We start from the raw sequence: 14,243 nt of genomic DNA, 5'->3' as shown, positions 1-14,243 counted from the left end.
GGTCACAGTCTATTTAGCTGGAGAACAAACTGGTAAAACCATTACCATACTGTCCAAGGTCATTCTGAGACACATGACTGGATCAGACGAGTGGAGATCTGCATTTTCCACACACGAGGCGTGTGACCGAAGACAGATGTGCATTATTAGAGAAATTCACAATATCCAGACCGTTTATGATGCACAACCACCAAGTCGTGTTCTGAGAGTTTTATCATACTCAGAGAAATAATCCAAGAGTTTAAAGTAAAACCCACTACGAGCAAGAAAAACATTTTTACATCTTTTGTTACTTCTAACAGATAACATAGGGTATATTAAGATCCACCCACATTGTGTTTAGCACTGTTATTCAAAAATCTGTCAACTGGGTTAAGATCAATGTCATTAATCCTGTTTTGGACATATTGTTTATTACAACAAACATATTGACCAAAAAGCCTTTTAACAGGCAATGCTGAGTTATTCAGCTGATATGGTAATACGTTTACGCAAATTCAGACTGCACCAGTAATCCGTTCACCCCGTAAAGAAAAAGAGTGACGTATATCACTGATATTCTATTAAACAGATGCTTGAAATCTGTCTAAAGTGGGTCACATTAAATTTAATATCAGCACTTCAAAAAGTCCTACTCCAGTTGTGGTGCTTATATTTCCCTCCAAACTGGCAGACTCTTGTTCTGAAGGATTTTTAGTTGGGTTTAGATCAGACAGCAGCCAGAAATAAGATCCCAAAGAATGAAAACTCCCACAAAAGGCAAACCCAAAGCCGCTGATGCTGTTGACTTTTCAAATGCAAGGGCAAGACCTTAAAAGATTGTGTTTTGTCTTGTCGGCGTAGACATATCTCCTCCCTGCACTCCATTTCGAATGATTTGTAGATTTATTAAATGTAAAACAGCCAATGAGTAAAGCATAATCTTCAGTGTTTTTTCAAAAGACACAGTTTCACTGGCTTTATGTGGGCCCCAGGGCAGCTGTGGCTACAACTGTAGCTTGCCTCCACCAGTGTGTGAATGTGAGAGTGAATGAATAGTGGAATTGTAAAGCGCTTTGAGGGTTCCCGAAAAGCGCTATATAAATGCAATCCATGATTATTATTATTATTATTATTTATGGGAGCCAGATTCGGCAATTCCTAAAACTGAAGATGAAATCGGTTCCTCACTCGAGTGATCACATTCTGACCCAAGAGAAACTGCTGCGTGGCGTATTTAACTCACGGCAATTTCTGGAGCACTGACCTATAACTACATCGAGATGATGATTTTATGTGCACACATGATTGCATGGTGTCACCTCCCAGCAAGAAGGTGCCTGACTGGGGCCTTTCTGTTTTACTTCAAAGTCATCATCAACTTGGTACTGTGAGGTAAAGATCCTACAAAATTAGAAAGAAAAAGCCAACCATCAGACAATCCCATATGAGCACAGAGTTGGTGATGATGGAAAGAAAGGGGGTTGTCTAACACAACCAGCTGTGACGCAAAGGGCACAACACCAACAATGAGAGAGAGCCCACAAATAAAGATCATAATGTCTCATCAATACGAACAACTGCGATTACAAGTAAATGACTAGAGCGCAATCTGGAAGAAAATACCCTAAACTCTCACTGAAGAGTCAAACAACATTATGATAAATGCAGTAAACGCAACACAAAGCTACAATAACATCAAGTCTATATACAAACTCTTGACAACATTATTCATCAGGCTCATAATGCAGACTCACTAAAATTACAGCAACAGTCCCAAGTTCCACTGTGAGATGTGAAAATGGGTTCGTGCTCATTTAGAGACTTTCCAGCTGTTGTACTGAAAATACTGCTGTAAGTCTGAGGAATGCAAATAAAAAGTTAATCTAATCCACACTGTGACCCTTGGTGAAGAAAAAATGTCTGTATTAACAGTAATCTGAGACCTACCCGAGTCCTGACTGGATTTGGACTCTGAGAGGCTGACAGCAGAGGCATCTCGGGACTGGTCGATCATGCCGATATTCACCTTGTGTTTGTAGGGATCCAGGGCTCCAAGAAGCCCCAGAACACGTATAGCCTGTTGGAAAGACAGAGTTAGTGGTCCCTCACAGGAACACAAAATTGAGTATATACCTGGTCATTTTACATAATCTATCTCAAAAGTTCACCAAATTTGGTACCTTAGCTGAGTTTCAAAGATATAAGGAAGCTATAGAAAACAAAGTATTTATGGAAAATGGACACTAACAAAAAGTGCTACAGCCAAACAGTAAGAGTGGTTTGAGAAGCTTCTCACCATATAAAGTGAGGGAAGTGCATTCCCTGCACTTTTAACAATGTCGTATGTAAGAAATTAAACAATGACAATTTCCACTCAAACTTTTCACATCAAAATGTCCATATATTTATGGAAAAGGTGCTTTGCTTCATGCTACATGTCCATATCATTGTAATTCACCAAATCCAATGCCTCTACAGAGATCTACACATTAACTCAATGCATGCTGTAAAGTGGTTTCAAGCCTTGCTGGCCTATGAGGTTCCCATTACTACGGTGAGGGAAACGTAAGGTGATCGGCCCAGATGGCATGACATTTATTCATACCTCTCTCCTGATGCCCTGGTTTTGTTCAGTCTTGAGGAAGTTAAGCAGCACCTCTAGAAGGGACGGGTACTTGCGGTAGGGCTCCACCACATAGCCTGTACTAGCTACTTGCTGGCCCAGTGTCCACAGAGCCACCTGGTGGAAAGTCAGAGACAGTCATTAACTAATCATCAACAAGAAAAGAGTATATCGTCTGTATTTATTTGTAAGTTGTTCCTTGTGTACCTGTCGCTTGGCCAGTGATGATGAGTCCTGCAGCATGTCCATAATAATTGGGAAAAGCTCATCCATCCACTTCCTCATCTCTAGGCCACTCACCTGATGGGGCAGAGAAAGAATCAATCAAAACTACAGAAATTTTATAAATTAACCATTTTCTGTAGAATCACCTAAAGCCAAAAGGGCACTATTATAAGAACTCGTAACATTTTATAGATAAACTGAAGTGCACAAAACTCAAGGAAGCTACAGTGAAAAATAATAGAAGCTAATATTAAAGCTATTAAATAAATTATTTGTCAGAGAATCCATGTGAATTTCTCAAGTCCATGTATATTAGGAACCACCATCACTTACCAAATGTACAATTTTTTTTAAAATGTGCTTTCAGGCTGCAGACAGATTGTTTTCAAAGTAACATTTAGTTTCTGTTATCTGTACTCCCTACATTCTCATGCATCTTTGCTTTGTCTGGGTTCCCGAAGAGCTGGGCTTCTGTCTCATTCTGCACTGAGTCTCCCTGAGCATCTCCCGCACTCTGTCTGAACTTCAAAGGCCCTTTAACTGTGACTCCCTGACTGCTTTCAGGGGACCATTCAAGCACCTGGTCAGGGTAGAGCAAGGCAAACATCTAAGGGTAAGAGCCTGCAATTACCTTCAACCTCAAGACAAGCTTGGATTTACATTAAAACTACCCAGATTAAAGATGATTTTTTTTTATAATTAATTGTGTACAATGGACAATAAATTCTGCTAAGATTTATCTAGTTGCAGTAAACAGCCGATTTATAATTACAAACAGAGTAAAAACAGCCTTACCTGAGCCAACTCGCCAATGGTTGCAAGGACACTAATGACTACTCCTGGGTTAGGGTCTGGGTCTTTAAGCTTGAGGATGAGAGCCTAGAAAAATTAAAAGCAATGTGGTCATTTCCTCATATACTTTGAAATCATTACTTATTTGAAGGCCCATGGAAATGAGGATGTAATGGACCTCAGCTTTTACTTATTAGCATAGGCCTACTGGGAACATGAAGCCCCTTTCAGTCTGGTTTAGATTCATACACACTTATCCACCATTACAACAGAGAACTTGCAAAGCAGTACCTTGAGGATGGGTTCCATATAAGGACGTATAAGTCGGGGCGCATTGGAGACCAGGTGACCAAGCATTCGAGCACTCTGCTCTTTGTTCCTGCCGACACCGCTGTGCTCCAATTCTGTTAAGATCTGCAGAAAAATGATAATGTTAGCACAGCACATGCACTCATCTTCATCTGGAATACATTTAATAAGCTTAAGTCGTGGAAAACACAAAGGCGTTTAGACAAAAATCAATTGTGACTTTGTACTACAGGTGTGTGTGTTTTGAGTTTTCAGCTTAGCATAATATCATGGCCTTTGCTGCCCCCTAAAGGTATCCAACTGAAACGCAAGCAGGTAATCGTCACAAGAAAAATAATGCATGTAGAAGCCAAGCGTTTGCAAACCTGTGGAATACTTGCATGCCATCTTTGGCACATGAACCTAAGGAATCCTAATGAACAAATTTAATGGTTTAAATAAATCAAAACATGATGTCTAATGCAATAAATAAAACTCGTATTGAGAGTTTTCTCATACCTGGATGAGCATCTTGCGTAGGAAGGGCATAACAAAGGCAGGGTTCATGCTGCTCAGGCGTCCGATCGTGCAGATTGCCAGCTCTCTGATCTCAAACACCTCATCATTCAGAGCAACAAACAACGCCTGCAAGTTTTCAGCCTGGGCGAGGTGAGCATCAAAGCGTTCATCAAGAGACGCCAGCACGCAGTATCGGATATCTGGATCTACAGGAAATCAGGGACAAAAATCAGACTGGCTTTCTTTATCACTTTTATTTTTTATACGCTGCCATAATGGATCACTGTAGCTGTTAACAGTTCTGAAGCCTCACACCATAAAAGCAACAAAACAAAATAAATCTGCATAGTAATGCCATTTTCCTTTTCTGTGCATTTGTTACCTGGATCAGTGATGCCAACAACTAGCAGCTTGCTGAGAACATCTGCAACAACCTGCACAGCGGTCTGGCTGACAACATGGCCGCTGATCAGGTGGATGGAGGGAGTAAGCAGGCGTGAGCAAGTCCGAGCTGCCTCCATTCGGATTTCTTTGTGTTCGCTGTTCAAGAAGTGATCAGCACAGTGGCGCACAAACTGGGTGAGGGAATGTCCTGGGGAAAGACGTTCATGTAGAATAATCACAATACAACTGCTTTTATTATTTTTTTTTTAGTAGCATTAATATCCTGGTAGATAATAACAGCATTTTTGTTGCTTATTTTATGTAAAACAAACAACACTGACTTGATTTATCCTATAATGGCGTTTCTTCTTCATTTGTCTATTTGGGATTCTAAAACTCAATACCAAGGAAGTCGGGTGGCTTGTTTCCGTGGAGACTGAATTACTTAACTAAATATCCAATGTTACCCCAGCTTTTGCACTAAAATGCAAACCCATCCAGCAGTCTGCTGAGGAATGACACCAAAGACTGATCATTTTTCTCCCCAGTTTCTCTGCTGGAGAACAAAAAACTAGTCATCTCGGTGACAGACTGAAGAGACGCTATTTATATCGACCACTGAAAGATGGGCACAGTCATCAGCACAACTGCCCCGGCCATTTCTGCAGTTCACATAATCATTTCTTTTGGTCCACATTTTTGTCACCGCTGGCGGCTCCAATGACTTACGAGTGACAGTTTAAGCCTAGTTTAAAAACATATTTCATTTTCAACTTCACTGCATGTGATATAGAGTGCATAGACAGCAAAACTGCACCACTTATTTCTTATGATCATTCAGGACAGTAATGCCACTACTCTTTAAATAATTTCTTCAGCAAGCCCAACTTATCAATGCGCCCTTGTCCATTAGAACAGTATAATAAAAAAATGGCTAGCTACAAAATGCAAAGGATTGTTGGGTGAGGAGAGCAACAGCCATTCGGTATCAAGTTTAAATTCTTAACCTCTGTCTTTTGTTGTTGTTTTAATTTATATACCATTTCTAATTCCACTGTGTTTTCATGTTGTTCCTTTGGATTCACCGTTTTTTGCATTTTTGTATTGCTTTAAATTCCATTGCTCTATTTTGCTTCTTCTAATTCTACCCTGGTTTTAGTCCCATTGTTGTAAAGCACTTTGTAATTCTGTTATAAGTGCTAACTAAAAAACATTTGCTTGCTTGCTTGTGTATTACAATGCAACACTGTGCTGCGAAACACTGGGTCCTGAACTTTGACACATGCTACTGACCTAAAATTTTATGCAGGAAAAGAATCCATCACACAGATGTACGTGTTTTTTTTCCAGGTTCTCACCTTCAAATTCAAAGCTTCCCAGGGTTCGCAGGGCCAGGGTGATGCTGCCAACGTCACTAGCCTCTGGAATGTTAGTGAGGCTTGGTGAGGCTAGCTGGTGAGCCAGGCCTTTGGGCATGCCAGGGTGACGCAATGGCTTGTGCATCAATACCAAAGAGAGCATCTTCAGCAAACCATCCTGTATATCTTTCTTCAGCTGGGGGATTTGACGGCTCAGATCGTACAGCACTGCAGTAAGTGCAGGACTAGACCAGAACAACAGACAAACGATCCAATCAAACCCAAGCATTAATTTGAAAATTACATGATTCAGATCAGAAACTGAATTGCTAAAAAAGTTCTTTGAAGATGTCCTACCTGAGGCCCACAGCAAGCATAGGCTCAAGCAGTTCTTTGATGTCTGGCTGGATGCTGGGACCCATGGCTCTAGAAAGCATGCTAATACACGTAAACACTGTAGCATCCACCTGCATGGTCTTCTGCCTCCTGCACAGATGAAAGATCAGTAAATGAAACTGTGCATAGACAACAACATGTTTTTTTTTTTAAATTCACAACACCACTGAGCAAATTCTACCCATAATATAATTTTAGACTTTTCAGCCTTTAGGTTTAAGGGACACTGTAATGGAACGTGTAATATGTCACTATTTAATAAATGATACATTTTTTAAAAAATTGTAAGAAACAATAACTGACTTGTGTGCAAAGTCCTTGGGTGGCAGGGCAGCCTTGATGATCTCAAGGATCTTGGAGAGGTACGGCTGGATTTCTGTCCTCACAGCCACAACCAGCAGCCCCAAAGCCTGGAAAGCTGCCGTCCTCTCCTTCTCCTTCTTCAGGCAGCCCAGCAGGTAGCCCATAGTGTCTGACAAATACTGGTCTGCACAGCAAATGAACATCCACATGGCACATAATCTTTTTTTCCTATTAGCTACAACACATTCATTTGAGCAAGCGGTAGAAACCCTGGTAGTGATATTTCAAAAGGTAGCCTGAAAAGTACTAACCATGACCTACTTACATTGCAATAGTAACCATATATAGACCAAATGTGCATAGTGATTGAAAACAATACATGGTTTCAAGTTCTAACATAAAATTTGCACCAAACTGATAATCACATATATGTTAATTAAACCCACCTGTAAAGGTATGCGGCTGGAAGGCAGCCAAGCGTGGAAGCAGGTTGAGGATGGTCATCTGGATCAGAGGATTTTTGCTGGTCCTGTATTTCAGCACCCACCGACACACCTGGATATTTAAACAAAAGCTTCCTCAATTATTCAGTCAGATGACTACCACAGGTATGACTTCAACTGCCTAACCTCAAGCAAACTCACAAACACATTTTCCAACACACTATCCAAGTTAGTGCATAGAGAAAACATGAAAGACTGATACCAGCACTCTGACTGTCAAAAAAAACCGTGAAAATTTTCGTATTTTGCAAAACGTTTAACTCTTTCCCCCATAAAGACAACATTTGATGACATCCCCTGTACCCTTAATGATGACTTTTGACATCAGTATGTATGAAGAAAGCCATGATTTGACAACAATTACAATAGTTTCCATGTTTTTTCCAAAGGGGAGCTGCATATGCAGAGGCCACCCTCACTAACATCTGATTCCAAACTCAGTCAACAGTATGCACGAAACTATATGTCTAAACACTGTTCAGTGCATTTATCATGGCAGCTAAAGTCCTTGAGTGTCAAGGATTTTAGTCCAAGGCATTTTCACATTACATTAATATACAATTACACTTTTACAATGCATTTTGTCTGTAGTTAAAACCTACCTGGTCAAATCGCTCCTCCATCAACTCACGGCAGTAGCGACTCTCCACCAGAGAGCTCTTGGCAGGTACCGGTGTGGCCCCAAAGCTGGGGAAGCCTTGAGGTGTGCTGTAGCCCAACAAGCCCAGGAGGGCGTTGGACTGCTGCGGCTGCACCGACTGGAAGCTGGTGAAGGGTGTGATGTGGCGGGGCTTTGTTCCAAACCCCATCAGTTCCTTGCAGTACTTATCGTGGACCAGCTGCTGCTGTGTGATCTCCTCCATCTCCTCGCGCATACGCTGGTTGGAAATAAGACTGTGAGCGGACTGGATTTTACCACTGATAATGTGTCCAAGCTGATATCCGACCTCACCTCTCCCTCCATGCTGCTGATGCGAACCAGCTCATTCAGGATCAGAAGAGCGCCGTGGACCCTGTCGTCGCGATTCATCCCTTTCTCTTTGGCCAAAGTCTCATCAAAGCCTTTTTCTGCCTCTTCAAAGGTTTGCTGTCACAGAAAAAAAAAGCCACTCATGTCACCTCTTTAAAAAACAAACAAACTCTCCAATACTTTAATTAGAATAACACATGATTTGCCGGTGTACAGTTACATGTCTTACTTTGTACCACTGTGGTTTCTGCATTTCCTTTGTCTCTCTCTGAGTGGTGAGGATGAGACAGGCTCGCAGGGCAGACACAGCACCTTCTCGGATGGCCTGCTTAGGATCCCATACTGCGTAAAAGATGTTGTCAAAGAACGGCTGGACTTGCTGGAAGAAGAAGGTGGGTGCACTCACAGCCAGCTCCCTCAACACCAAAACCTGGAAGAGATTGCAAACGAAAGTAATGCAGGCGTGCACTGCTCCACATTTTTTATTTTACCAAAATACACCTGAGAAACCTGAAATCTTCTTTTTCAACGATCTGTTCACCAAAACAAAATCCACATATGATCCTAAAATAGCTTGACATAAAATTTTGACTGTCGCCGTTTGAATTCTGAAGCAACTATGAGCTGGGAATGTCCTGTATGTAGTTATGTTACATTGCTTGTTTAAATGTGTAGTTGTGCCCTGCTTTCTCTCCTTGTTTTAGGTACTGTCCCTTTCATTTGACTCCACTGCAGTGACTATGGTGCGTACCATTTGAAGCTGCAAATTGAAATTTCAGATTTCCCAAATGGTGTTTTCAACTGGAATGCCCTCTGAAGCTGGACTTCCAACTCAGCTGTAGTCAGACGGGCGGGGCTGAGATAGATTTTGGTCGCCCGACCGGAGATATTGCAAGCCCTGGAAGGTCTGCACAGCCTCACCAACCCCGACTTCACAATCCAAGATAGCGACAGTGCATGTAAATAATAGTAAAACTGTAAATCTTGTCAGCTGTACTGTCACTGAAATTTATTTGTGACTCGTTAGATAAACAGAGCACTGACCACGCTGTGTTCCAACTGATATATGGATGGCTCCATCTTGCTAAGGAGCTAAACAGATCCCGTTTTTCCTTACTTTTTCAATTTTACTGCTGGAACACTTTCCACTTGGGAGTGAAATCACTGATCTCTTCACACAACCAATCCTATGTGTGTTCTTCTGACCATTTACTCCTGCTTAGTGCATTTTGATCACTTAATTTTTTTTAGCTTGTAGGATTTGTTGTTTTTTTCTTTCGTTTTGGCACAGCTCAACTATGAATTTTAGGTTTTTTTATTGCCAACTTGGTTTTCATCTCCCCGTACTCTTTTTCAGTTATTTCCCAACAACATCATGTGGACATTCTGGGGAAAGTAACAAGGTTTAATATTCTACAGCCACTAGAAATGGGAAAATGGTAATTGCATAATAAGCTAAATAAAACATAGAAAAAGGCAAGCACATTCTCTCATTTTCTAATTTTGAAGCGTTCAGGATTTTTCTGGACTATGAGTGTGATGCCAATAATAACCATTTGAAGCTGGTCGGTACGCTATAAAAACATAGTGACCGGGTTGCATCAACATCTTGTCAAGCTTCTCTGCTTTGAGGTTTTGCTGACGCCACAGCTGGGTGACACCCACCCACACGCACACAGAACAGGGTAAAGAGGAAATCAGAAGAAGAATGTGCTGATATTTGGGGTATAAGAGTGCATATGAAGTAGTACTTGTGCCTTCAACCCAAAACACACTAGAGGAACTTTCAACACTGCCTTCACTACAGCAATAGATAAAGTTATTACAGCTCCCAACGTGCCCACATTTCCAGCAAATGTAAACACCACCAATATATGGTTTTATTTGAACAGCAAACACCACAGTGACTGTTGTCTGCTAGTGACTTACTGCAGCATGGCGTCTCCCTTCATTTCTGTCGGCTCCCAACCACTCCAGGGCTCTCTTCACTTCAAACTCCACATACTCAGCCGTAAAGGTGTCCCCCGCCATAGAAAGGTGGCCCATAGCTTTAGAGGCCATCTCCATCACCACGGGGTCGCTGGAAGGGAGCAGGTTGCGGAGGTAGTTGGCGAATCGACTGATCCTGGTGGCATTGCCTCCTTCAACTCCAATTAGACTCACTGATGAAAACAATAATCATTTTATAGTGATAGAAACTAAGAGATCTTAAATAAGTCCAAAATTGACAGCACTTAAAAACATAACAATTTTAACAACGTTTTATTAATGCTTACCTATGGCAAGAATCCCTCCTTTCTTTTCATTCACATCAGAGCTGGACACCAGCTCAAATATGTGGTGGTTCAACTCATCGTAGAACGTAGTAGCTTCATCTTGGCTTAACTGTGGGACAAGACCAGTGTCAAAAAGTATGGAGGAAAATGCTTCCTAATATTGTTTCATAAGTCACTACATACATTTACAACTGAACTGATTTGGGGATTCATGTCTACTTGTGAAACTCTCCAACTAGTGGGAAACAATCTTGATTAAGTATCCAGTATACTAAGTGGTTTTCCACTTACAGTTTTCAATTATGCACATATAGCTTATTGCTGTTACCTCTCTGAGTTCTGTAGTCACATAGTGCTGCAGGTCTTTGGCAGATTTTGCTCGAGTGTCTTCATTTCGACTCTTCAGTCCACTGACAAACTGCTGCAGCACAGTGGCTGTGCCTGATATGATCACCATTTGGACGGCCTAATCTGCATGGGGGAGGGCGACATATGTGGTTTCAATGCAACATTCCGGGTTATTAAACAACCAGTATCCAAAAACAACAACAAGGTAAACAGTACACATGGAAAGAAGAAATGCAAGCGGTAATCTGATAAAACACCAGGTTAATGTTGTTAACTGACATTGGTCCCAGCTAGCTAACGTGCCTGGTTAGCTAATAAAACAAGCTGCAAGGCTTGCTAGTTATTAGGAAATATACATCAGACTTCTTTACACAACTAATACAAAACCGGAGACGCCCGGGTAGTTGCAGTGTAATAGGTGAAATCAGAGCCTCATGAGTGTTTCGTGCTTGTTTTGATTAGCTCGAGCTAGTGCTAATGTTAAGCTATTTCCCGTGACAACCCAATAGCAAGGAGGCAAAGTCGCTTTGTATCACTTACGTGTTTGTATTACAATGCCGAACACTTAACTGCTATTCGATTTATCCGGAATATCTCTCATTGTACGTCTACCTGGCCAACACTGCGCAAGGTTGGCTAGCTGAGGTATCTGTGATGAATTAGCTCGAGTTAGCGATACACACGGAACTTCACAAGCGTCAAGTTGCGCAGTCTGCGCCGAGCTGAGCGCAACTCACACGTCCTTGAGTGTAGTTTCCAGAGCCTGTCGTCTTTTTATGTTAATGTTTTTTGAGGCCCAGTACTTTAGTTACCTCAACATTTTTACTACAGTATACTTTTAAAATTATGGTGGACGAATGTTACTTATAAGTTTACAGTCTATACTTATAGTTTGTGCTCTTCCCCTGACTTAATGTAATTAATCTGGTGTACTACAGGCAGACATAATCTCATGGTGGTAGCTACTTAATAACATTAATGATAGTCGTACGCTTTGGTTCACCATGAGTACAAAGCAGCCTTGTAAGAACATTTATGGCTCCATAACGGAGGCCTTTCAAAGCCTTTCAGGCGGGGCCTTTCATTTGTTCTTCATATATATATATACGTTTGAACTATCTGTAGTCTATATTTTCTTTCTTTTTTTTCTTGAATACTAAAACAGCAGGGAATATTTTCCCTTAACTGTCTCCATACTTGTCATGTCAGGGAGTTTTTTTGTTTGTTTGTTTTTTGTTGTTGTTGTTGTTTTCAGCTTTTGATCTGGTGGAGGAAATGAGCCCAACACTGTTGAGAATTTAGATAATTTAATAAGATATACAGTATAAGCATATCAGAACGTCTAGAAACAAGAGGTACGCAAACTATAAAGCTTAGATCTCCTTGTCAGGACATGAATGAAAACACACTTTGAATACAGATAATAATAAGATATTTAAGTGTACAAAAAGCGTCCACTACATGCAGCAGCCTGTGTGGCTGTTTTTTATTTTGCTGTTCAACTTACAACCTCTTGGGGGAGACATTGACCAGGCATACAGACACCTTGCAGTATTATAGAAACATATCTGGCTCTACGTAGTTCTGCATGAGCGGTGACATTTACCATAGTGCAGCACACCAATTAAGCGAGTACCTTCTTATTTCCCACTTGTAGGAAATTGGAGCCTAAATGTCAAATGAATTTTCCTCATCAAAATGAACCACAGCTACTGTCTTTCTCCCCATGAGATCATAATAGGAGATAATTTCTCACTAGCAAACAATGTACTGTATGCCCATTGTTCCCATCCTGGGGTTTTGGGGCCCAAGAGTGTTCCTTTAGAGGTGTCAGGAGGTCCCACCATCCTTTTGCTCCTGAAAAACAAAAAAGGACTAAGCCTGGAGTTTTTACTTTATGTATTTCATCATACACGTGTGCAGCTATTGCACACCTGGCATGCAAGGAGACACCTACATTTTTTTCAAGTTCAGAAAAACAGCAGTAGCAAGTTTGTGTAATGACAGAGAAAAACACACATTTTATAAAACCCACAAATTTATGATGGATTATAACAGTAGAACTGAGAGCACTGGATAAGTAGTCAATATCACTGTGAACCATCCTGTCATTTTGAAATGCTGAATTAATTTCAGTCATTACTGACAGTCAACCTTTCATTTAGAATTACAACTATAGTTGAAAGGTTTCTCTTTAACAGCTTTAAAAGAAAAAACTTCTGTGAGCATGCGTGCATCATGTATGTGCAAATGTGTGGTGCAAATACAAATGTGTGTGTTAATGTGTAAATGCTGTGTAAATGCAGCTATGGGTTTGTGGTTTTGCAGAGGGAGGAGAACCAGAAAGAGAGCTTTTACAGCCTTACAGCACTTTACGTGGAGAAAATGAAGCGTATAACAACACAGGAAAGAGGAATGGATTCCTACTTTTGTACCCAAGGCCCTCCTCCTTCCCTATCTTAGGTCTAGCTGGGCCAGACATATTTCACCCATGTGACACCAACTCATTCAATCTGGAAGACTCACCTTTCTGTCAAACATGTGCTTTCACTGAAAAGTTCTTGTGCGTGAGACAGAGAAAAAAAAAGACTTTTAGATGGTGCTTAAATGGTATTAAAAAAAAACACATACATGCAGTCACTTGACTTCAACACGCACATATAAAGCCACTTGAGCGCTGCAAATGTATGTACACTCACAGCTGCAGAGGCTCTTGTCCTAACAAGCAGCCGGCCTCCTCTGCTAAGTGACAGACAGGATATTGGGTGCGCTTTCATCAGTCCAAGGCTTTGATTCGTCTGCCATCCGTCCTGTTTATTTTCTGCTTTGCCTCTTCACTCAGCCGTGCTTTTGAAATATTTCCCCCACGATGAAGCCTGTCATTCCATTTACACTGATGGATGGAGAGAGTCAGGAGGGGAAGGGGGGAAAAAAGCACTTGCTTTTGCACTAGCTCCTCCACCTACCTTATTCATCTGCCATCCATCCATCTGTTAATCCTTCCCACCTTCATCCTTCCCTCCCCCTGTCAAAATGCTTCATGATTTATCCCCCACCACTTCTCCATATTCTTTCCTTTTTCTTTTTGCAGTATCCACAAGTTCTCTGGGGGGAGGGGGGTGTTGCAGGGTTTTGGTTTTTTTTGTGGTTGGGCGGTGTAGTATGAGTCACAAGAATTCATGAGGTAACATCTGGTTCTAAATGCTAGAGGCAGCTCTTATCCCCTACCTGGCTGCAGCCCAACAGTGTATCCTGGTCTGAATGTGTTGTGTCTTA

At 41.3% G+C, this 14,243-nt stretch overlaps 1 protein-coding gene across 4 annotated transcripts in view; it reads right to left on the bottom strand.

Moving 5' to 3' along the window:
• mtor (mechanistic target of rapamycin kinase) overlaps nt 1-11,711 on the bottom strand; it is a 76,488-nt gene extending 64,777 nt beyond the window's left edge. The window contains exons 1-19 of one of the 4 annotated variants that reach the window (XM_082518022.1): nt 11,508-11,711; nt 10,948-11,090; nt 10,620-10,728; nt 10,273-10,505; nt 8,573-8,773; nt 8,326-8,460; nt 7,976-8,251; nt 7,317-7,425; nt 6,871-7,054; nt 6,529-6,657; nt 6,172-6,416; nt 4,812-5,021; nt 4,430-4,635; nt 3,914-4,036; nt 3,626-3,709; nt 3,255-3,410; nt 2,813-2,905; nt 2,588-2,722; nt 1,930-2,059 (exon numbers count right to left, since the gene is read on the bottom strand). In XM_082518022.1, the coding sequence (XP_082374148.1) occupies nt 1,930-2,059; nt 2,588-2,722; nt 2,813-2,905; nt 3,255-3,410; nt 3,626-3,709; nt 3,914-4,036; nt 4,430-4,635; nt 4,812-5,021; nt 6,172-6,416; nt 6,529-6,657; nt 6,871-7,054; nt 7,317-7,425; nt 7,976-8,251; nt 8,326-8,460; nt 8,573-8,773; nt 10,273-10,505; nt 10,620-10,728; nt 10,948-11,076 (2,887 nt within the window). In that variant the 5' untranslated portion in view covers nt 11,077-11,090; nt 11,508-11,711. Of the gene's footprint in view, nt 1-1,929; nt 2,060-2,587; nt 2,723-2,812; nt 2,906-3,254; nt 3,411-3,625; nt 3,710-3,913; nt 4,037-4,429; nt 4,636-4,811; nt 5,022-6,171; nt 6,417-6,528; nt 6,658-6,870; nt 7,055-7,316; nt 7,426-7,975; nt 8,252-8,325; nt 8,461-8,572; nt 8,774-10,272; nt 10,506-10,619; nt 10,729-10,947; nt 11,091-11,246; nt 11,390-11,507 lie in introns of those variants that run through there. The other 3 variants (XM_082518023.1, XM_082518024.1, XM_082518025.1) reach the window with 3 other exon arrangements.
• Between the last annotated feature and the right edge of the window lie 2,532 nt (nt 11,712-14,243).

The sequence above is a fragment of the Aulonocara stuartgranti genome (genome assembly GCF_965226115.1).
Source record: "Aulonocara stuartgranti genome assembly, chromosome: 20".
In the NCBI taxonomy this organism is placed as follows: domain Eukaryota; kingdom Metazoa; phylum Chordata; class Actinopteri; order Cichliformes; family Cichlidae; genus Aulonocara; species Aulonocara stuartgranti.
The sequence above is the reverse complement of the archived record's forward strand: the minus strand, read 5'-3'. Positions and strand labels throughout refer to the sequence as shown.